This window comes from Diadema antillarum, unplaced genomic scaffold (genome assembly GCF_040938485.1).
Source record: "Diadema antillarum isolate AM-2024a unplaced genomic scaffold, OU_Dant_1.0 seq00000407_RagTag, whole genome shotgun sequence".
Lineage (NCBI taxonomy): Eukaryota > Metazoa > Echinodermata > Echinoidea > Diadematoida > Diadematidae > Diadema > Diadema antillarum.
Genome location: NW_027271395.1, coordinates 1169536 through 1194110, shown reverse-complemented (window position 1 = coordinate 1194110; position 24575 = coordinate 1169536). Strand labels below are relative to the sequence as shown.

Genomic DNA, 24575 nt, shown 5'->3' with positions numbered 1-24575 from the left:
TTTACCCATGTACTAAAAAAATCGTAGGAACACGTGGAAATACCTGTCGAATTCCTCAGTATTTTTACTTTAAACAAGTTAAGACAACTTACTTTATCTCATCGGTGACCAATGGCAACGGATATTATGATTTCATCGCACATTAATAGCATGTCGGCACTCGTATCTCATTGTCGTTTTCCTCGTAACCCACGCGCCCGCCGTTTTGAATATTTACATATTTGCATATTCATTTTACAAGGAGCCAATCAGCTGTAAGAAAATTGCTCCAATAAGCCAATGATGTCCCGACTTTCCTTTGCGTCACCCACAGCTATTTGCATACAGCTGAACCGCGAATACAGGTAAGCGCACGTTTATGAGAAAAAGAACATGAAATGAGTAGGACTAGTCAGTGGGTACCACACTGATGACGTCACTCTTCAGCGTTTGTGTGGTTTAAATACCATCTTAAAACATTCTTAATAGGTTTTTATCTCCGATAAAGATCCGATTATTAAAATTGACAAAATATGATATGTTTAGAATGACTCTGTTAATACATTTTGGTAGATGTACATTAAGTCTTTACCAGCGCGTTCATAGTTCAAGTGTGATAGATACGTGTGTACAACGTGAAATCATGGAATTTGCATCCCCTTGCGAAGTTGAACTTTGAAACCAGATCTTGCTGATTTATTCTTTTTTTATCTTGGTAGGTGTAGCATTAGTTTTCAAATATTTTTTTTATAGTTTTATCAACAATTCAAAGAAACATTATTTCGAGAAACCGGTCCAAATGATCGTGTCAACGATAAAATGACGACTGAGAATGACCTTCATTCCTTGGCGGCAGTATCGCACCATGAAGGAATCCAGAGCTAAGTATTTTTGTTTGTGTAGGCCTATTTATTCCTATATTAGTCCTATGAATTGCATTTCAATTCAATTTACCCTAGAGCATAAGGGTAGATCCTACCTATATTGTCTAGTGAGCTGAAAATCAACTCGCATTTTTCCTCTTGTTTCTTTTCTCAGAGGACACGGACTATGTACATACCCACTATAATAATATGGCACCGTGTGTTTTATCGCTTTTGTAAAAGTAGGCAGGTCTGCACACCGTTTTATCGCGCCGTTTCCAAGTTCTCCCTTCTTCTTCTTCTTCTTCTGATTAAGTCTGCCTCCTTCAATAGACTGAAGATTCTTGCAGACTGGTGCTATTTACATTATAATACAATTTATTTACAGATATTTACAAGCACATAGAAAAATAGTGCTTATAGTGCTTTACCCATGTGCCTCTCCTAGGCTTTGATTCCACGTAAAAAGGTTCCTTCTTCCTCTTGCTTATATGACAAGTTCTCTTCTTACCAAGTACCCCCGTAGTTCGTTCTTTCTTACTCATTTTCTTTCGTCTTCAGTGGCCCCTTCTTCTCTCCTAAAGTTGCTCTCACCCCTCTGACGTGAAGTTAGGCCTGTGCACAAGTTCAGGTGTTCGATCTCAGGGTACTTGGGTGTGCTACTATATCGCTGTCCTAGGCTAGCTGAAGTTCAACCTCCGGGCAACTGAGTTAATTAAAATTATTTATTTTTTTTTTAAATCTTATATCGGCTCACAGTTCTTGCTTTTGTGTTGGTTTTGTATAGTTGTTGAAGGACCTGTACGCCTAACGTACTTTAAAGTTGTCGTAGAACTTTTAACCGAAAGTTGAAAACACTAATCACCCATTTGAGATATTGTTAACATCCTATCCTTTCTGTTTTTGTTAAAGGTAGACATTGTGTATGACATACCGATATTACAGTTATTAGGCATATTCATTATGTAATGTTCATTTAATCGGCATTTTATTTTGCTGCTAGCACTAAGAAATCTTATTGATTAACACTAAACCGTGGTAACACATTACTGCACTGTTAAAACTACGTAACTTGGTGCCGTGAACTTCAGGGGCCAGACTCGACCCGTTTATAGCATTCATGCTATTTTCTGGTTCCTTATTATCCTTGCTTTTTTTCCATGTGACTGCATATTTGCAAAGTTGTACATGTCATTATATATCTATTGCATTGGATAATAGAATTCGAATTCAAAAATACATGGTTTATTATGATTTTTCGTCAGTGCGCATCCGCACTCCCGCCTTATCCTTTTTCACCGTCTAGTCCCGCGATCTAACATCCTCTCCCTACAAACGAGGAAGCTGGTTCATTCATTTTCATTTTCAATCCTTTGTGTGTGACCAGCTCTCGGTGTCTGGGAAATATAAGGATCTCCACTTCTTGACTTTTTCACTCTTTAATTTCACTTGTTTCACCTAAATTTACACAAGAAAACATGGCAGCCAACCCACCAGAACTCAAACGCGATGGTACCATGCAAGTCACCGCACAGGTAAGAAATGCGATGCGATTTTTGATCTGTTTTCTGTCTTGGTTGAAATTCAGAAGTGGACTTCGCGTTTGTTTGAACGTTACTCTGCAGTGTTTTGCACGGGCAGCCACCGTTTCGTGATATGAAGCCTCTATGCTCCACACGTGTGTGAAAATCAATGCCCTCGCATTGTATCTGAAGCCGGCCTCTGGTCTTTGTTTGGTGGCTCGATTCTGCTTTGTCCGTGAATACAGGACTCTGGTTTCGTATGTCACAAAGCATTCCAATAAGTCGTGATTTACTTCAGAGGTATAGATTGAACATGAAGAGACAGTAATGTTCAAGAGAAGGCAAACTTCTTGGACAGGTCCGACATTGTACACAGATGAGCAGCGAACCTGGAAATGCGAAACGAGTTCTCTCTCCATGTAATGCGTAGTGCGGTGTGCGGTGTACTAGAAGTGGTCAGGCAATGTATTACTGCTGTCGTAACGAGTTAGTCCTCGATCAATGTCACTTTTGACATAGCGAGAGACTGTATGCGATAAACTCTAATGATAAAACCAAGTACGAACACACTCTCCTTTATCCTTTTCTTCTGTACTGCACGTTTAAAATGCTGATTTAGATTATAATAACATTTTGACATGTCAACATTACGTGCCCCGAGTCGAGAGATGCTAGCCTCCAACCCGTGTGCCCAGCAGAGCAGACTTGCCAGAGCAGAGGCAGAGAGAGTGAATGTAAAAATTGTGTTGACCTCGAAATGCAGACGGCAATTTTTGAGTCACGACTATCATTTAGTAAGGTTATAGTCGGCGTACTTCCCAGACTTGTGCCAGAGATTCATAAATAATGGTAACTATACACAGCCCAGTCGCTGTACGTACATGTAGGCACGGCGTAATGACAGCGTCTGGTCGGGCTAAAATAATGGTTGCCTTCTGCCGACTTGATCGATCTTTGCAGCTGTGTATTTTGATTCTTCACATAGTCATATCAGTTCGGGAAACCCACTCACAAGGGGGGCCCCTCCTTATAAGTAACCCGTCCCCCTTATAAGTAACCCCGTCCCCCTTATAAGTAACCCCCGGGGCACCCCTTATAAGGAGTCTCCACGCTTTTTTGCAATGCAACGCGAAAATGAAAGGACTGCGGCAATTCGCTTGATTATGTCCATAAAACTTCACAAGTTTCCTAGTTACTCACGAAATTTGAGCAAAATCGGTTTGAGGCATCATATCTAAAATCATGGATTTAAATGCGATGTCAAACGACCCTTGCGAATGCTGAAATGCGAGCGATTACTGGCGCGAGTGTCGCCAGGCGCGGCGGCGCGGCAATGCTTGAGTGCAGACGTGGCGACTGAGTACGAGAGAGTCTCCGTACTCAGTCGCCACGTCGGCACTCAAGCATTGCCGCGCCGCCGCGCCTGGCGACACTCACGCCAGTAATCGCTCGCATTTCAGCATTCGCATGGGTCGTTGGACATCGCATTTAAATCCATGATTTTAGATATGATGCCTCAAACCGATTTTGCTCAAATTTCGTGAGTAACTAGGAAACTTGTGAAGCTTTATGGACATAATCAAGCGAATTGCCGCAGTCCTTTCATTTTCGCGTTGCATTGCAAAAAAGCGTGGAGACTCCTTATAAGGGGTGCCCCGGGGGTTACTTATAAGGGGGACGGGGTTACTTATAAGGGGGACGGGTTACTTATAAGGAGGGGCCCCCCTTGTGAGTGGGTTTCCCGAACTGATATAGGCCTACTCAGCTCAGTAAATTTACTCAAGTCCAGTATTCATCAGTTCATAGCTAGTCATCTGATTTATTTCTTTGCACTACCTGGTATTCTTGAAGTTATTTGCATGCTCAATGTGATTTGGATCTAGAGACATTTGTCTACTCTAGATCTAGACATTCAAATGTGATTTCATGAATAAGTTGATCCCTGCAAGAGGATGTAGATTCTACATTGGCGTCATTGCACACTGAGAAATGAGAAGTTGTATAAAGTTTATGTCTATATGTGCTCTGCTTTCCAGTGGTAGGTCCTGCACCTTTCTGAAGGAGTATAACAATATTGTGAATATTTTGAATCGTTACTGTTAGGCAAGAATGTCAGAAGACATTGCTATTTTTGCTCTCTTGTTCATCGTGTATGATGAAGATTGAATTGACCTTGGCCTTGCATGCATAATTTGAAGAGTAGTATTCATACTAATCATAGAATTGCTCTAGTAGGTTTAACTTCCAATTTCTGTCAGCTGTTGTAATTTGTATGTGATAGCATAAATGAGAAAATTAATGTTTTCAGGCTTTAATTTTAATAATGAAGTCGTTTTTAACTAGAGTCATAGAAATTAGAATCTCTGTCACGCACTAGTGTAGTATTTTGTATGCTAATGTATTTGTCATCTTGTTATTGTTTGTATTTTTTATACTCAAAAGTAAGTGACATTGTGACTGTGAAGATGGATTTGATGTCATTTTATGGTGGGTTTATGATAGCAATTTGTTTTACAAACTGATCTTCATACCATACTCTGCATTTTCTCAGCATTCGCACCACATTTTATATTAATTTTCAAGTACTAGAAATTTTGAGAAACTATACTGTATGTATGAATGGAGATGATTCTTTTTTTTTTTCTGTAGAAATTTGTCCGCCATTTGCACAAAACCATGACGATTATTGCATGCTTGTAAGTTGTATGTGCAGTACAATTAATCTCAAAGACTGAAGCTGCACTTCAATAAAAAGAACAAAATGTATGTTGCATGGAAATCTCTGAAAAAATGTATAGTTTACCAGCAGACACATGGTTAATAAACCACAAGGGCAGGTTCCATACATAGATTTGTCTCTTGATATCTTCCTGATAAATGATTTGATGCATTTTTGAGAAATTCTCATCCAGACCTGAATTTAATGATTAAACCCATTATCAGCTGCAATGCAATAAGATGGTATTGGTAGCTGATATACACTGTATACCAGGCAGCTCTCTGTAAATTTTAATTGTTGATCTGTGCCTCATTGCCTGTAGATGATGGTTTTTGTTATATATACCCCCCCCCCACACACACACACACACATGCACAGACTAGTGTATCTGGCAGCATGCCACGGTCTTCCTGTTAATAGTATGATGGATAAAATGCTGAAAAATGCTCTTCATGCTTCAAAGTCCACAGCTTGTGCAGAGGCATGAATGGCTGATTATTCTGAAGTGAGTGATGTGGTTTTTTGCATGTTGCCTCTGCAGGTTGCGCACAATGAAAGGGCTTTCCACTTCAGTAGAGACATTGATAGTCTTAGCCCTGTTTTTCAGCAAATGAGAACCTATTATCTCTTTGTGACCAAATTTTAGATGTGGTTATTATAACTTGATTCGCAACGGTGAAAAGGGATTCCTGAAAGGGTAAACGTTTTGTCTCCGTACCTACATTGTGAAAATTCTAACATGCTCTGCATTCATGTTTCCTGGATAGAATTTAAAAAAATATATATTCTATAGCATGTTACAGTAGGGATGTAGACATTGACAACATGATGTGGTTATGGTAGACCCAGATTTTCCATTTTGTCATGCAATGATATGCAACAAAAAACCTCAGTGATTTTGAATAACAGGGCTCAACATTGGTGGTGGCCAGGGGCCACCAAAATGTAATGTCGAGCCACCAATTTTCGTCTCCGCCTTGAAGTGTTGCAGGATGCATTATTTAAAGCTGGCCTGATCGGACGCTTAAGATTCACAATCAATGGTTTGTTTTGTTTCCATTTTATATTGTGCCACCAAAATTTGATATTCAAAGATTTTAGTAGCCCGAATGGGCTACCACAGAAAAAAAAAGTTAGTGTCGAACCCTGAATAACGATACATGTATCTTTCCACCTCGCTGATTATTCCAAACAAGGAATTGAAAACTTCCTGTGCCCATTGTCCATCCGTGCAAACAAAATTGCGCTTCAGCCGGGCGGCCGGCAAATCCCAGCTCTTGTTAATTTGCGGAGATTAGGGGCAGGGCCTTGTCCTGAGACCAGCCAACCAGTGAGGTCACGACCTGGCCGACTCAGAGGAGAAATGAGGGCATGATGTCACCCTTCCTCATATGGTCACTTTTTTTTCCCCTTCTCTTTTGAACCCTTTGGAGATGATTTCATCGGGTAGCACACATTTCTATTCCACGCCCCAGTGAGAAAACAAAGCACTGATACTGACAGATTGAGGGCGCAGAAGCTTTCGTTGCAGGAAAGGGCAGTTTGGACAAATCACGGGTCTGGTGGAAAATGGGTCTAAAATCAGGCAGGGTATAAAATGAAATGACGGCATAACAACTGTGACTAGTGTGTGTGTACACTCTTTGTAGGCCAGACCAAAGACTAAAAAAGTGTGATAGAGCAAGGCATTATCACTTACTGAGGAAGCACAGTGCCAGATAAGCGTTAATAGAGCAAACAAGTGCTTGTAAGTATGTGCAATGTGTCATTACTTGAGATGAGCTTGAGCTTCTATTGTGTACACTCTTGGTGATAAGGTTGATAAAAGGTTATTTACAACTGTACTATTCAGTGTGGAAGAAATCATCATGGAGTGATTGCCTCAAGATATTTGAAAAAAAAAAAATCTTGGATGTCTCAAAAATGTTCAAACTAAATCTTGGATGACAGTACTAGTCTTCAGTTATTTCACAGATTGTACAGCTGTACATGCTTATTACAAATGTGTAAATGAAATATGTTATTGTTCCCCTTTTCCCCCCTTTGTTTTAGTCATTAAAGTAAGCAGCGAAGGCTTAACTCCCAACCAAGATTTTATGTTGCTCTCGTATATATGTAAATTAAGACACATACATGTACAATATATGTTCAAAAGTTTCCATGCCAGTGACATCCCTGCAAATGCATGATACAGGAAAACAATATCCAGGGGTTGAATTATCCAAGAGATAATGATCATCAAAACTGAGAGGGATAATGAATCTGATTGACTAGCCTGCTCCGGCAAATGAGCAGCCGACCAGCGTCAGAGAGAGAGAGAGAGAGAGGGGTGGGGGGGGGGGGGGGGGGGGGGGGGAGGGGAGGAATAGAGGAAATACCTGGCCTGAATTGAGCAAGGTTTCATCAGGACGTCACTGGGGATGAGATGCCAGCCCAGAAGGTGTCACTTTCAGACAACAATTATATCGCGATAATGATGCCAGAACTATCTGCTCTTCCCAGCTGCGACTCCCATTTACATTGTCATGTGGTGTGGCATGCACATAGCTTGATATACATTTTACTTGATGAAACGGGAGTGCCTTCCCCATGCAAAGTCTGTCCAATCAAATCAATGTAAAACATCTGTGGATTTCGACAGTGGCACCGGCAGCATCATACAACTGTAGACTGAACAGGTAGTCTTGGTTGAAAGTGAACCACATGGTAAACTTTCATGTCCTCTCATGATAATCATGTGAAAACTTGGTACAAATTGCAAAATCCAACAAATTAGGTTTGTAGTGTTATAATGGATACTTGCATGGAGTACAATATATATCAGTGGAAGACAATATATTTTCCTTGAAAATCAAAGTTCAGTTTCCTTTGACTGCACCCCACATCCCATGCCTATCATACTTTTGTAGATGCAAGTCGTGACGGGGAGTCACAGCAATTTTATCATGAGATTTTGTAGCCTTCCCATTTGTATCATTCTACTGAATAACAACTAGTCTGTAGTCAAGTTTCATCATGGTCCTAATGACTTGTTGTAACGCCATAGCCTCATTACTGTGATACTGTGCGGCTTATCTGTCAACAGTTTACAATGTGTGAAATCGATGTCTTGGGACTCAGATACAGTAGTTTTGTAACCAACCTCTGTTGAGAAGTTGAAACAACAGAGACATTCAGTCCTGATGTTTTTAGTTTTATTAAAGATTTTCCCTAGAAGAATTTTGAGTGGAAATTATGAAATGCAAAGCAATGTACAAATATGTATGTAGGACTGAATGTGCAGGTGCTGCTGAAATGTGCAACAACATGCTTGAAAGAAGTATGATACATAAATATTAATTTCCATGAAGAAGATATGCTGGTGGGTAAGGCATTATCATTAATTTGGACTTTCAATGTTCTTTCAAAATAATGACTATAGGTAAGTGAAATGTGTCATGTGCAATTATGTTCCGAAAACCTTGACTTGATACTGTTGTGTGTTTACAATTTTTGCTTGGATGCTACAGTTTGTAGGTTACTGCATTTTCTGTGGTATAATGCTCAGCCTTTCAGGGACTAGACAAAATTTCCAGTTGAGGTTAATCGTGCAGCAAATTCATGTCTCTCTGGATTCAATTCTAAATCGCTTTAGATGTGTACACTTTATGTACACCTGTACACCTGTATGTCGACATTTGGTCATTAAAAAATGATGAAATCAAAGTGTATGAGCAAAAGGGGAGATACATACATGTACAATTGTAGGTGTGTGCAATTTCTGCACAGCTTCAGGTGACAAAAGTGAAAACTAATCCAAATGTGATGACTTTGCAGTCACAGGGAACGCAGAGAAGAGGAGTTCCCGGCGGTATATTCTCTGAATGCATTGCACTTACCAGGTAGTTGTGTTACATGTATGTACAATTGTACAGTACAGAGAATGATAGCACATTCTGTAAATGTCTGTTTCAGGTTTTCAAGGATTAAAAGCATTTGTTCTAGTGTGGACATTGGGCGATTGAAAGTGAAATTCATACTCTACTTCCAGCATTAGCTTGACAAGTTGCATGTACAATGTCCACGGTTATGTTGATAGAGAAATGGAATGAACCCATTCGAGGTGAAGTTAAACATCTTGATTTCTCAGGGTGCCCAGATGCTTTTTTTTTTTTTTTTTTTTTTTTTTGCTCAGGGCAACCAACATACAAATGTAATATTTGCTATTTGGCAAGCATGGAATAAGATAGTCAGATGGTTACTGTATACGCCATACAATGTATATTTAGTGAGTCTATTTTTTTTTTTTTTTTTTTTTTTTTGCAAATCGGGACTTACCGATGATTTCTTGAGTGGTTTAATTTGTGATCGTGGAGTACAGTACTTACTGAATCAGAGAAGTGAAATGTGTATGTGGACGTCACATTTATGTACAGATCAGAGTCAATATTTTCATGAATGTGTCTTTATTTTTGTGTGTCTTTGAATTCGCGAATAGCAACTGACTCGCAAAATTGAAAAAAAATAAAAACCTCGCAAAATATTCAGCGTATGCAGTACCTGGACACTTGCTCAAGTGTTCATTTGGGAAAGTAAGAAAAGCATACCGGTAGTTTGTAATGCCCCATTTCTGTTGTGCCCCATTCTCAATGAACAGGAAGGTGCAGAATTCCTGAAGAAGTCTGGAGCGGAGGACCTCATCCCAAACGTAGATGGCGAGGGCGATGCTAAGCCAGATGTCAAGAGAGACACAACAATCGATGCCACAGTAAAGGTTAGTACCCCCGGCCCCAAATGGTCATCCTAAGTCAATGGACAGGTGTGGTCATGTAAGTCATGTAATTATTTGCCACACTAAACATTTTTGGAAATCCCCCGAGTGTTCTCAGTACAAATATTTGTGATGTGCTGCCGTTGAAATTTTGTGCAGGTCACATTTAACACTTGTTTGAAAGTGCTCATAGCGCATACGTACAACTGTATGTGTAAGTTGTGCTATGTGAAGAACGTCTTGTTTTTTCTTTATCAAGAAAGTTGTATGCGAAGAGCCACAAAATAAAAGCCACAGATGGAAATATCCGAGAAGACTGGCAAAAGTTATATAAGTGCTGCATGCAACATGAATGTCAAAAAATTAGCAAACACTGCCATGTGTATCACACGTCTCTAATCACAAAACGGATACATCGCACTGTACTTGGCATCATTTCTGTCTCATGCGATCTTGTATGAAAGATGTAAAGCTATCCGTGTGTGTTCCGAAATGAAAGTGCTGGGCTGAAGAGACTGTTTAACTGCCCATTGCCGATCGCTGCGTTAAATGTTGGTGTGGTTCTCTCCATTCACTTCTTTTAGAATTAGATAGCTATTTCATTGCAACCAGAAACTCCTGCTTCTTCGGCTTCAGTGTATGGAATGATTGTGTCCACTGTCTGTTTTATTGAGTTGTAGAGATCTCTGCGAGTAGTGCCTCCTACTGCCTCCTTTGCTTGAACAGAACCATTCAAGAAAGACACAATATACCCTGGAAGACAGAATGAGGTCAAACATTGATGTTCACTAATCTATATAAAAGCAGGTTGTTCCTCGTGAAAGCTATAGAAGCATTTGAGAGAGGACTTGTGACGTCTATGAGAGTGTCGTCCACTGGAGAAAAGACCAAAAGGAATACCCAACACACACATGCAAAATGATAGAACAAACAAGCAAACACACACACACACACACACACAAACTTGTTGCCTCCATGCTTATGTTTGATTTCTTGCTCTGTCTTGTGGCCGCAAAAATGCTTTAGTATTACTTAACAAAATGAGCCAACAACATTATATTTGACAGAAATGAGAGTTACTGCCATTCTAGTACCATTATCTGGCTGGAAGTCCATGATTTTTCAAGCAGCTATACAAGAAGGAAGGAAAGAAAAAAAAAAAAGAGTGAAAGAAAAAGCACAGACGCACATGTACATTGTACCTGTAGACACAGGTAAAAAAAAAACCCGAACAGTGTATTTGGGGTTTTACCTTTTGTGTAATTTTTTGTTGGATGAGGAATGAGAGGGAGACATGAATAAACAGGAACCAAAAAATGAAAAATGTGTGCAAAAGGGAAAGACAAGGATGAATTCACACTATCAATGCAGCGCTGTTCCTAAAAGAGTCGCTCCCTTTGTAACCCGACTTGTTACATTGTGTGTGAAAGCTACGGCCAAGCGAGTATGGCTGCATGCTGTATCCATGTTCCATACATACCTTCTTCCACACAGTATTCCGATATGAAAACTGCATTTCACTTCCAGCTAGCAAACATGAGCCTCGGTCCAAAGGGCAGCGAGGGAAACTAGACTAATGAGTAGCGGAGTGGCTGAGGAGATGCGTGACCCTTGTACGAAGCGTTGTCGCTAATGTCGTCTTTGCTGAGAAGTGAATTATTATTATCTAAACACTCTTTAGGAGATAACAAGCATTTTAATGCTAAATGTCAGGCTGGGTCCATAGAGAAAGATTTATGTTGAACGAGGCAAAGCTCAATATTTTCATAGTGCATGTATTTGGAATAACAAAGAGTTGCTTTTTTTGCATTTTTTTAAAACTATTGTAAAGTCAACCAGCTGCTGTCTTTGTAACAGCCCATTGGAACCCTGATACTTTTTCAGTCATGTAAATCCTGAAGACAAAGCCTATTGAAACTGCGTAGTCAGACTTACCACCATGTTTGAATTTGAAACCTCAAAGTCCTAAAATAGACTCTTGAGGAATATGTGCAACTAATTTGTTAGTGTGTGTGTGTTTTTTTTTTGGGGGGGGGGGGTAGGGGAGATGGAAGATACGTGGTTTTGGAGTAGATATTACCAGTATGCTAAACATTTCAATTTTGTTTTTATTACGGTTTGAATCTATTTTCCCCGTCTACACCTCGTATGCACTCATCTGTTGTTAAAACATTGTCGAATGATTATGATAGGAAAGTGAAAGTACTGGGCTTCTTCAATGTTTGCATCAAATACAAGGCGCACTGGCTGAAGAAAAACTACAGGAAGTACTTGTATGTGGATAGATTGTAATTTTCAATTTGCATGTACATCTGTACATTGGCTGGAAATGATTTTACTTCACATTCGCTGATCCAGTCAGTGGACAAATGCTTCACTTCAAAGTCTCTGTGTTTTTGTTGATTTTTATAGTCCTGCCGAGATACATGTACATGTAGTTTGCAAAGCAGTATGTCCAAAATGCAAATTAAATTGTGATTTGATACCGTGGATGTGATTTCCTGTTGTGGGTTGCAGGAAGCTGTTATTCCAATATACATGTATGTTCTATAGTATTTATCAAAGTGTATGTGATCGATATGATGTTTGTATGTGATTCAAAGATCCCCAGGAAACTGTAAAGGGAAGTTGCACGATGTTTTTTTCCTTTTATTTTCTTCTTCATAGCCAAGTTGGTCAGTGTACAAATTGTACATTCAATGAAAAGATACATTTTACACCAACTGTACACTGAGGTAGTACATGTAGATTGTACATACCCGTAGATTGCTGAAACTGGCGTGGCCATCTAAATACAATTAGCTGGCATAATACCAATCTCCTGGTTGATCAGTTTTGTTTTATTATACCCCCGCCAAACGAAGTTTGAAGGGGGTATATGGGCAATCTCACAATAAGTGGGGCACATAAACGGGACATTCAGGCTGCAAATTAAGTTTTGCTAATTAAATGCCATTTTATTATTTTCATGTAGCGAAATATGTGTTCTGCCATAATCAAAATGTGAAAAGATAAGTTAGGACCACCTTTTCTTTCTACTGGACCTTGGATCATCATGTTCACAAAAGTGAAGGTATGTAACATGGACAGACATTGGCCCCCTTCAGCAGTATATCTTATTCATAATTTGAAAGAAGCTGTAATTAATATTTTCAGGTACCATGCACAATGAAAGCAAAGTTGAATATTTCCGGGGTATGTACATTATTTTATGAAATATTGTGAAATGTTAACATTGATTAGTCATAACATTATTTACATGTTTAGTTTAAATTCTCTATTAAGCCAATGTGGAAAGCAAGGGCCTTTCAAAACAACTTTTGTTACTTTTTATACTGTGTATGAATTACTTAAAGTAAATGCTCTTCATAGAAATACAGTTGTTTAAAGTTACAACACAATGTTAACCATGTGGTCAGGGAGCTTGTGTCATTGAAGGTACAAACATGGACAGACGTCTGTCCATGTTCGTACCTTCACTTGTGTAATGGTTCAAAATTTCCAACAAGAGACATCTGTATGCTCTGATCTGCTAATGGAAAAAAATTATTACATGAAATGAAATTATTTTGACCATGTAAAATTACATCACCTGAAGGATAATAATCATGAGGGGAATCTGATCTTGAAGGTACGAACATGGACAGACGTCTGTCCATGTTCGTACCTTCACATGGACAGACGTCTGTCCATGTTCGTACCTTCACATGTGGAATCATCCAAAATTTCTTATTAAAACCATCTGAGCTCTCTAATCTGCTAATAAAAATAGTGTATGACATGAAATAAAAGTATCCAGATCGTGTTTAATTCTGCTGTATTACTAGAAATATGTCACCATCATCTGTCAAGGAAGGTACGAACATGGACAGACACATGCGTTTACTGTACAGGTTGTCTGTCCACACACGAGAAAATTAATTCACACATATTTTTGAATGATCCACAAAGTAAAAGTGATTTCAGACATTGTTAGTATATGATGTCTTTCTGAGGCCATAAACCTTGATGACTCATCTTTCTGTATTTTTTATTAAATTTTATATTCAATGAAGGTACAAACACTGGTGAAGGTATGTAACAAAGTGGACAGACAAGTTTTTGGCTACTGTCAAGTCACGGCAGAAACTTGTGGGACTTCCCTAGGGAGTGGAAGTATACTGATTATGTAGATGCTGGCCTGGCATGTCTTATGAATCCAAGCAACTGCACTGATATGGCTTATTTTTCAAAAAATGAGTCTCCTTAAAATCTGTTACATACCTTCACAAAGTGGACAGACAAAGCAACACTTAAGTTTGATTGCCAATTGCATTAAATTTGCTTTCAAGCTAAGCTAGTTTTGGTTAAAACATTTCAACTTATCCCGTAATGAAACTACTTAATCACCAAAACTCTCTTTCTGCCCACTGGGAACAAAAGAAATTAACAGGTGAAGGTATGTAACGGGATGGACAGACATGCCTATATCATACAGGCTATAACTGAAATCCATTTTCATTTAATAAATGAAGTAAATCTGAAAGGTAGAGACATTTCTTATTTCAAATCTGATGTAGATTGTACAATGGAACTGTTCTGGATTCAGTTTCATTGCTAATTTTTTTTAGATTACTGTTTAGATTTCTGATACTTAAAATGTCCCGTTTTCTATGCCTATTTTACTGTCTAAATTGACGTTTAATGTGATATAACAAAAAATCTGCCCATTGAATGAACTCAATGTTATCTATACTATCTCTCACACTTATTCTTTTCAAGAAAATATATAAACATAAGGAGGCAAATCTGAATTACTTTTATCATCAAAGCTCAAATATCAAAAGTGGAAAAGGGAATAGTTAGTGTGGGATTGCCCATATAGGAATCAGCGGACCGTCGGGCGGTCGGTCGGGCGGTCGGGCGGTCGGTCCGTTGCAAATCTTGCGTCGCGAACTACTTCCTCAGTTTTCAACCGATTCCCATAAAACTTAGCACAGATGTGTGCCTTGGGTTGTAGATGTGCAAGATGTATTTTTTGACAGTACCCAAAAGTACGTTGCCATGGTAACGGCATATTATGGGCAAAAATGGGTACAAATCTTGCGTCGCGAACTCCTCCCACAGTTTTTGATCAATTTTTATGAAATTAGGTACAGATGTTCATCTGAATATGTTAATGTGCAAGACACATATTTCCGCAGTGGCAAAAAGTGCGTTGCCATGGTAACGGCATGTTATTGGTAAAATATAGGGCAAAATGCTTCATGGCAAAACTGCTTCATCAGTGTTCTTCCAATTCTCATGGAATTTATATTAAATGTTTGTCTTAGGATATAGGTCAGCATGACACATTTCTTGACAGTGACAAAAAGTATGTTGCCATGGTAACAGCTCACATATTATGAGCCAAAATGATGGAAAATTTTGTGTTGCAAACTACTTCCTCAGTTTTTGCCCAATTTCCATGAAACTTGGTACAGATGTGTGCCTTTGGTTGTAGATGTGCAAGACGCATTTTTCGACAGTACCCGAAAGTACGTTGCCATGGTAACGGCATATTAATGGCAGAAGATCAAGGAAAGATCTTGCGGATTTAACTACTTCCTCAGTTTTTTGACCAAAGCTTATGAAATGTTGTTTGGCGGGGGTATAACCAGTCGCTGTAGCGACATTTCTAGTTTTGTTTTGTTTTGTTTTGTTTTGTTTTAATTTGGGAGCTCTTGTTATAATAGTTTCTGATTTAACAGGATTAAAGGACAAGTTCACCTTCATAAACACAAAAGGATTGAGAGAATGTAGCAATATTAGTAGAACACATCATTGAAAGTTTGAGGAAAATCAGATAATCCGTTCAAAAGTTATGAATTTTTGAAGTTTTTGTGCAGTAACCGCTGGATGAGAAGACTACTGCAGTGTATGAATAACTTAGATGTCACATGCGTACAACAATATAAGGAAAATATAAAGAGAATTTCACAAAATTCCATCTTTTGAAAAAAGTACACATTCCCCTGACTCGTTACCGACAAATGTAATGGGTAATATTATTCCCCCTGCCTTTAGAAACAGGCAAGTCAAGTGCTCTTTTATTATGCGAAAAAGTGAAAATATGTTGAATTTTCTTTTACATTTTCTTTATACTGTTGTACAATGTACGCATATGACTCACAAGCTGTAGTAGTCTCCTCATCCAGCGGTTCCAACACAAAAATTTTAAAAATTCATAACTTTTGCATCGATTGTCCAATTTTCCTCAAACTTTCACTGATGTGTTCTACTAATATTGTTGCATTCTCTCAATCCTTATGTTTGTGAAGGTGAACTTGTCCTTTAAACATACATGTACATTGTACATGTATGTTAGGAAAGACCTCAAATTCCAAGGATACATGTGTGTGTTTCAGAGCCTTTAAAATTATCGTAACACTGGTAACTGCTGTAAGACTGTAAGAAAGTTATCTACACTATATCTTCGGTCACTCTGAATACTTCAGCTGCCTGTAACCATCAAACACAGCCTTTTGCCCCTTTTGAATAAATCTGTTGTGATCAATATTAAAGCGAGGAATATGAGGCTTAGCAGTGCTCTCTACTTAGGGTTGATTGGTGTTGAATGATTGAATCATTGAAGAAAGTGAAGCGTGACTGTCGTCAATACTGCAGCGAGTTGTGTGTTTAATGGATCGGACAGTAATTTACAGTGTGGTGTGAACATGTACTGTACATGTGTGTTGTAATATCTACAGTACATGTAAGTAGACTAATCCAAGGTACATTTGATTCCATATTAATGTATCCAATTTTTGGCTGTCCTGCTTTCATTGACATTCATTCTCTGACAGTGAAATGTATCTCTCTAAATTGAAATGATTACAGAACTAGATAGGTTTATTAGACGCCAGGCCAATTCTGTGAGATTTTGAGGTCAACTTTGTTAGCATGGCTGTACAATGTGTAACTTTGTGTGTGATTGACTCATTACGCACTGCTGCATTAGATGAATTCTACCCATTTAGTATATCCGATCAGGGCTTGGTATCATGTAACACAAGCAATTAACCCAGAGTTTGTTGACAGGGGGTAAAAAAAAAGGATGAGATGTACAATGTACATGTAAGTTATCATTGTGTCTGGTCCAGATGTGTCAGAACACCTAAATGGAAACACGTTGAAGTTTGCACTTGCTTTGAAATAATATATTTGCAAAACAGTCGCACATCTACATAATGTTTGCGTGAGTTCTGTGCTGTGCAAAGTGTATTATAACACATACTGTGTAATTCATTTACTGTAAAACGAGAAGCGTGCATGGCCTGAATCTTTTATGAATTGGAGCTGACGGTCTTTCTCGTGGCAGGATACTCTCGCAAATTGGTGAATGGCGTTCAATAGATTGTGTAGTCTAAATAAAGCATCTGCATGCTTTTTTACTTCCATGAAACTTGGCTCCTTGCGAAATTCACGACAGTTTCATGCACGCAAAAAATTTCTCGGTTTGGAGTATGTGTGAGAGCACAATCTCTTACTTGTAAATTTCCCTACACTTGGGTTTGTTTTTGCTTGTTATAGCAATTTTATTTTGCTTAGTTTTAACAACTTCTTTTTTGTTTTGTTTTGTTTTTCTTTTGTGCGCAAGGAGGGAGAGGCATTCCTGGAGGCGTCCGGCAAGCCCGACGAGAACGCCAGAACGAGAGGGGAACAGGAGCAGCTGGATGCAGCCCTGGCAGCCAGCGAGGTCCCCGCCGTTCCCAGGGACAACACTATGCAGGTCACAGCCAAGGTAAGGACTTGTATGAATGAGCGATGACCATTCAAGTAGGATAAAGAATAGGAATCGTATTGTGTGGGCTTTGCCCAATCTGTGAAGTTGAATCCAAAGAAAATGGAAATTATAAGCAAGCCCCTCCACCCCCCCCCCCAAAAAAAAAATAAGATAAATAAAAAAATGAAAACATCAACAAACAAAGCCAAGACAGTTTAAAAAAAGAAAAGAACCAAAAAAAAAAAAGAGCCCTTACAGATTTTTTGTTAACAATGTGAGGTGGTTTTCCTGTTCAAGCAATTGGGGTTTGCCTGCTGCAAGGTAACATGTAAAGAGATCATCATTTTAGTTTTATAGACTTGCAGACGTATCTTCATTCATATTTATACTTGGGGCAGTTGGCAGATGCATTATGTTTGCCACATCTTTAACAACACCTTTTGCCCATTGTACCTCTGCACGTTTTCACTTTCAGTGTGTCCAGAAAGACTTGGGGTTTGGTCTCAACTTGTCCCCCAGATGTGTGGTCTCAATCCCGTAAGGTCCTGTGTTGTATGGCAGCAGATACCTGTGCTGTGGCGTCTCTCAAATGTAAATGTTCTTGGCCTCGAGACAGATGTTTTATTCTTGTCCGCTGTTAGTCACATCACCAACTCCTAATAGTCTGCTTCCTCTATCAGCTTTTCAGTCTGTATGTTAAGTCATGATTGCGTCTGAAACGGGGTGAAATGTATGTTTTCTCCGTTATTCTGTGAAAGGGAGGTCGATCGCTGATAATGAGGCCATTGCGAGACTGGAAGGTGGAGTTTAATTGGTCGAACATGATTCTTGATTCACACCGTACGTGTGCTTTTCCTCAATCTTCACGCTGCGTTGTGAGGTTTCTAAGCGCGAAGAACCGAAGCAAGCAACGAAGGTCGAATCCATTTGTTAAGCCGTGTCCTGAAGTACTTGTATCTGTTTGTCAGCAGCGTATTGCATGCAGTGACTCAAACACAACCTGCAAATTTCATCATTTACATATTACAGACCTGTACAGTATGTTTGATGTAAGGCATACACATGTACGTGTCTTCCTTGTCAGATGTAAATTGATACTTAAAATTAAATCTTTTCTTTTTGAGTACATATTTGAAGTGCTTTTTACACTAAACAGTCTCAATATTGCTCCTGAAGATTTTTTATTTTTGTTTTTCAGAATTCAGTCTTTGTTCGTTTTTTAGCTACTCTCTCTGATGTTACCGCATCAAAGATGCCAAGTCTTCCTGATTCTCTGAAAGGCCTCCCAAAAATTATGAATATCTTAACATGCCCGGACAAGGGAAATGTACAATTCTTCCTGATGATATCGTGATTGTAATTGCCCATAGGGAGATGTATGTAAGACATGATCTCCCATGATCGCCCTTTGGAATCATCTGTCTGGTTTTGATGCATGACTTGTAGGCAGCCCTGCCCTGCCCGCATGCTTGTCACCCCATCATGTGTGGTGTCCATTTGCTGATTAACATGTGGATACTTTGTGAATGATTAACATCATTGGGAGCCAGGTGCCTTTGAATGTTTCTACAGATAAATGGCGCTGTATATTCTCTTTCATCATCATCATCATCATCATCATCATCATACTTTTTCTTCTTTGTAGGAGGGGCAAGAGCTTCTTGGAGAGCAGGCCCTGGGGTCAACGAGGGCGGAGACCGAGGCTATCAAGGAGGCAGAAGTTGCAGGTAAATATGGCCATAACATGGCAAAAGGGTGATATTTGGGTAAAATGTGGATTTGTGTAAATTTTTCCATTTGGGCAGTCTGTGAGGTCAAGGATTTTATGTAGCCAACTCTCAGATGCACTAGAGTTTCTTTTTCTTCGATGATATGGGCTGTATCTTCGAGTGATTTTCCATTTTCACATTTTGCCACATAGAGAGTTGGTGACAGAGGGGATTTGTATGTCAGATGCACCCTTCTGCCATGAAGAGACTACTACAGCACTTGTTGCATTCTTTTGGCAGAAGGATGTATCTGGATAGCACTTGGTCTAAATCTAGGTGATGAATAGTTTTAAAAAGTAAGAAATATCAACAAAGGATTTCTTAAGTAATAAGGAAACCATAAGACAAACTCCATCATATACAAACATCTATTCCTGTGACTTCTAGAGCAAATGCAAAAGGGGCCTAAACTATAAAGTCATTTTTCTCATTCTAATTTCTCTCAGTGCAGAGCTTAGCTGAACCCTTTTGCCATATTATGGCCAAGTAGACCTATGGATAAAAAGTTGCCTTTTGTTGGCAGTAGCTGTATATGGAAAGGTCCTTGAAAAGAAATTCCCTTCGTGTTCCTAAATAAAAGTGATGTACTGTATTTAAAAAAATTGTAGCAATTTTATGTGCAGGGAACACATGAATAAGACTGTGCATTCAGTAATTTAAATGAACTCAGTACCATTCACTGAACATGTGTTCAGTTTATTGCGATTCAGTCGAAAAAGGTCCCTTTTATCATTTGCCACAAAAAGAAAGTGTCATATTTTGCAGTGAAGGCAGTTAAACGTTTAGATTTGTTATATATATTAGTGGGGGCATCACTACTTGTATTCAGCACTAGCTTATTACTGCATTTTGCAAAACGAGGGTAGCAAGAAAAGAAAAAATGGCAATTTGCACCATTTCTGGTTATATTTGCAGTTGATTTTGTCATACATATACGTCAATGCGCCTCATAATACTTCATAACGCTATAAAGTTGTAGCATATAAATGAGTATAAAAGAATTAATTAAAAGAATTTCACGATGAAAAGAGAATACATTTCTTTTGAATACAAACGGATGCACACTTTCAGTAAACTTGCTCCATCCTGTGAACATTGTAGAGGCAGAGGGTGAGGACGGAGACGAAGATGACGAAGACGATGACGAAGGCGACGACGATGAGGAGAATGGCGATGAGGAAGAGGATGCTGAGGGTGCAGACAAGGCTGCCGTGAAACGGACAATCACCATGGCAGAGACTCTCGCAGTGAGTATAGCCGCGGCATGACATCGATAACGAAGTCGCCATGTCCAGGGTGTTACATACCTACCATAAAGGGAATGATTTTCCTGGTATCTCCAGCAGTTTGATATGCACGTTGGTGTTAGTGCTATATAAAATGTCATTTGTTTAGCAATTTCATGACATAGAATTGTGCATCATTTTGTTCAAAACATGTGTCCATTGACAAAAATTTCTATTCAGGTTAGAGAAGGGAAATTGTTCCCTGCTACTTGCCTGCTTATTTGAGGAAACCGAAACTCAATCATCAGGCTGGTACAGAGGAACCAAATTATAGTAAAAACTTATACAACATGATGATTACCTCAATGTATCAGGTTTCTAACTATATCAGGGTTCTACAAAAAAGAAAAAAGGAACTACAAGGAGTTTGGACCTGTGAAATCGCATTGTTCTAAGAGGGTTTTGTTCTATTCGACCTCTTTTATGATAAGGTTCTACTGTATTGGTGAATGGGCACTCCCCCCATTTGAAAGTGTTCCACTCTTGCTTGAAAGCCCAAGTGACAAAATGGGAAAGATAGAAATATCCCATGCCTATGCAGGAGTAGTTTTCTACAGAATGAATGAAAAATGAGAAATACAAATCACATTTGCTGGCTAGACCTCAGAAAGTTTGGTTGAATACAACTGGGACCTTGTACTGTACATGATGAAAACACTCTGTTCACATACTCTGTGATTTTAAAGTTAGTGTTAAACATGGCAAAAAGTTTTTGTCCGAGTGAGTTCGCAAAGCATTTTGATTCAATGTCTGGATATTTGCCATGTGACAAGAGTGATGCACTTTTTGTGTTTTGTTCTGGAATGAACATCACGTTCCCATCCAAGTGTAAGATGGTGTAGAGTGTATCAACAGCAGCTGGGAGACTAATGTGATTTTACTTTCTCATAGCATTTTCATGACCCGTTTGATGCAGCGTACTGGATTGTATCATGTGATTTGTTTCTCGTCCACTTGCAGGAGGGAGCGGACTTCATCAAACGCCAGAAGACGAACGGCGACGCGACGGAAGAGGCACCTCAAGCCGAGGCTGCCTCTTGAAGAGCGCCCTCTATCAACGATCTGTACCTCAGTCACACTATGGCCTTCATTGTATATTCCCTGGCCAAGAAGCTACTACGAGGTCACACACACACACTCTGTCCTACCTTTCTCTCTTTCCTGGTTTCTTCTCTTCCTCTCTCTCTATTTTGTACAGTTCAAAGAAAATTGTAGTGTAGGTTCTTGCCTTTGGTTCATGACAAAGTTACTGGAAAGATTTAAAAAACCACCATGATAGTGTACTGTATTTGTAGATGTTTGTTTTTCAAGTGTTTGATGAATTTTTTTACTTGTAATTTGTATATTTTTCCAAATAGGGCAAAAAAAATTTTGCAAGGCTTTCTAGGTATATCATAATATTGGATGAGAAACAAATTTTTCAACGCCTAATAATGGCTTTCAAACCTAATCATTGAGTGTATGGATTGATTATTTCAGACGTTATGTGCTATGTGTGAGATATAATCGCTGATGACTCGTTTGAAAACCCGGAAATTGAGAGCTTGGTTTTGTTTTGTTTTCTATGTGTGTAATATCCACCAATGCTACTGTCTGTTTGAAGGAGGCTTTGTATATCAGCACCGCTCTGTAGATGAACGCTGGTCGGTCACTGTCGTGGGACCCAGATATGTCGTTGTACATTGCATGCCTTGATGTAATCTGTATTTGCACGATATTTGTACAGTAGTATACTTGTGACACAGTTTTGAAGGTTATTGTACAATAGATATAATCGAACTGAAGTCAACTCGTGATGTTGGGCAACTCTGGCGTTTTTCCATATTTATTCGCTCAGAAAAAACAATACAAATATGTAAGATTTCAGAAATAGCGTATGCTGCATTTATGGTCAGAAGCATATAGGTCCGTGTTTCTTTTTTTTTTGTGCTTTGAATTTCATAATTCTCTCTGTTGACTGAGAGTTTAACTTTGGACTACATCTCATATTCTCGCAATTGTACATACTTGACTTTGGTTGTGAACAGAGCAAATTTGTGCAAATCATATGTGTCTCGACAATGTAACTTGTGCATTAGATATGTCCTGAAGTGTATGTAATCCTGAAAGAAATGTAAAGTTTTGAACACTTGAACGACAGATCCGTGGGGTTGAGCCTCCCGACATCCAACAAATTCTTATCACAGGTTTTGAGGGCCTCTGTATACAACGTTGTCAATTTTCCCTGAAATAAGTGGTTTATGAATTATTTAACTTATTTAACTTTATACAGCCGCGCATTTATCTTTGAGTTGATAGTCATCGGTCTGATGAGTGATGGTATGAATGCTGAGTGAGATTTGTCACAAAGTTTTTAGCTCTTTCTTAGTAACTTTTGGGGCAGTGACAAAATTTTGAGTGTGAGAGTCAGAGGATTTTTTTTTTATAACTTGTAGAAAATTGTATTCGCAACTGTATTATACTGTTAACCAAAGAATCCCGAGATTTTTTGGTATTTATTTTTTACCAAGAGTGAGAGCAGCGCGAAGAAACGAAAATTGTGTGAATGAAGTTTTATTGTGAGGGTTGATCCAATGTTAACAATGACTATCATATCTTAATCCCCAGGTCTGGCCACGTTGCAAATATGGTGCACATGAAATGTACGTAGATTGAGTGTTGAATGTGCATATTGATATTTGCACAGACCACTGGCCTCGTTAGGTACGTACAATTGTTTTCCGTGCGTCTATGTATTCTTATTTGTTGAAATATGTATAGATCTGGTGTGATTTCCTGCCTTATACTGAGAGATATACGTAAGCAATGTTCTGTTATAGTATCTACTGCTTAATTGTAATGGTAAGTTGAAATATCCTGTGTATATTTCCCCATGAAGAAAATGTCTTGATGTGAGTGATAAGAATTTGTTGGACAACGTGAAGTCAGGTATGGTTCAAGGATGTCTTTTGCTCATTTGCCCCACGACAAGAATATTCCAGCGGTATTGTTTTGAAATGATATTAAAAAAAAGATGACAATCTTGGCAATGTTAGTTCCTTTTCCTTGAATTCCAGTATTCTCGTCTATTCCAGTTGAATGCATTCACCGTGGCCATGGTTCATGCCATTAATGATTGTGTTTTGTCTTTGCTGACCGCCACGATAAAACGGGCCCCACAAGGGTTAGCCGCGTGTCCACTCATGGGTCATTAGTGGTGACCACCTTGGTGGGAATACTTTGAGAAGCTTGTACGACACTCCTTTCCAAAATAATGATGGACAGACAGCTACTTGCTTCCGTCTTGGGGTTTGAACTAGATTGTAGAATGTTGAATTCACAGTGCAAGGTTATATTAAAGAAAAAAAAAAAAGAGAAATAACCAGAATAAATGCAAACAGATTTTTGTTGGTATTAGGCACTTGATATGAGGTGTATAGTGTGTTCATTTTGTCATCAACACGTGTAGATGGGCCTCTATTTTGGTTTTTGTGTGTTTTGTTCGAATGGATATGTTATTTAAGGGATGGTATAGTATTGGTTGGGGCAAAAATTCTGCTTTTACTTTTTTCTAGATACTGTTCTTAGAAACCACTTTATGAAACTTGAAAAAAAGCAAACAATTATAAGAGGAATTTAAATTGATGAAATTGATTTTGAAATGCTGAGATATCAAAAAAACAACAAAATAAAACAAAGCAATCCCAATAAAAGGAGGATCCCACCTTTTATTAGGATCTCTTTGTTTTGGATATCTCGGGCATTTCAAAACCAATTCATATCAAATGAACTTTGAATTCCTCTTGGAATTATATGCTCTTTTATATTTCATAAGAGGTTTGTCACCTGAAAAAAGAAGAAAATTCTAAATAAATAATCCTAAAAAACATTGGAAACCTCAAACCCCATCTCAACTGAAACTGTACCATCCCTTTAAATGGTTTACGTCTATTTGTGTGTGTG

The 24575-nt window shown here is 38.7% G+C and overlaps 1 protein-coding gene across 1 annotated transcript; it reads left to right on the top strand.

The window, feature by feature from the left end:
• Nucleotides 1-2209: 2209 nt before the first annotated feature.
• LOC139732273 (uncharacterized) lies at nucleotides 2210-24038 on the top strand. The gene is made up of 6 exons (XM_071643146.1): nucleotides 2210-2377; nucleotides 9721-9837; nucleotides 17453-17596; nucleotides 19224-19305; nucleotides 20449-20594; nucleotides 21594-24038. Exons 1-6 carry the CDS (start codon nucleotides 2321-2323, stop codon nucleotides 21672-21674), a joined length of 627 nt encoding a protein of 208 aa, XP_071499247.1. The 5' UTR covers nucleotides 2210-2320; the 3' UTR covers nucleotides 21675-24038.
• Nucleotides 24039-24575: the final 537 nt, after the last annotated feature.

Bases quoted from the DNA above. Each gene is read 5' to 3' on its own strand.
- LOC139732273 (XM_071643146.1), top strand. From the start codon at position 2,321: ATGGCAGCCAACCCACCAGAACTCAAACGCGATGGTACCATGCAAGTC. The intron at 2,378-9,720 runs GTAAGAAATGCG...CTCAATGAACAG, and splicing joins CCATGCAAGTCACCGCACAG to GAAGGTGCAGAATTCCTGAA. The intron at 19,306-20,448 runs GTAAATATGGCC...TGAACATTGTAG, and splicing joins CAAGGAGGCAGAAGTTGCAG to AGGCAGAGGGTGAGGACGGA.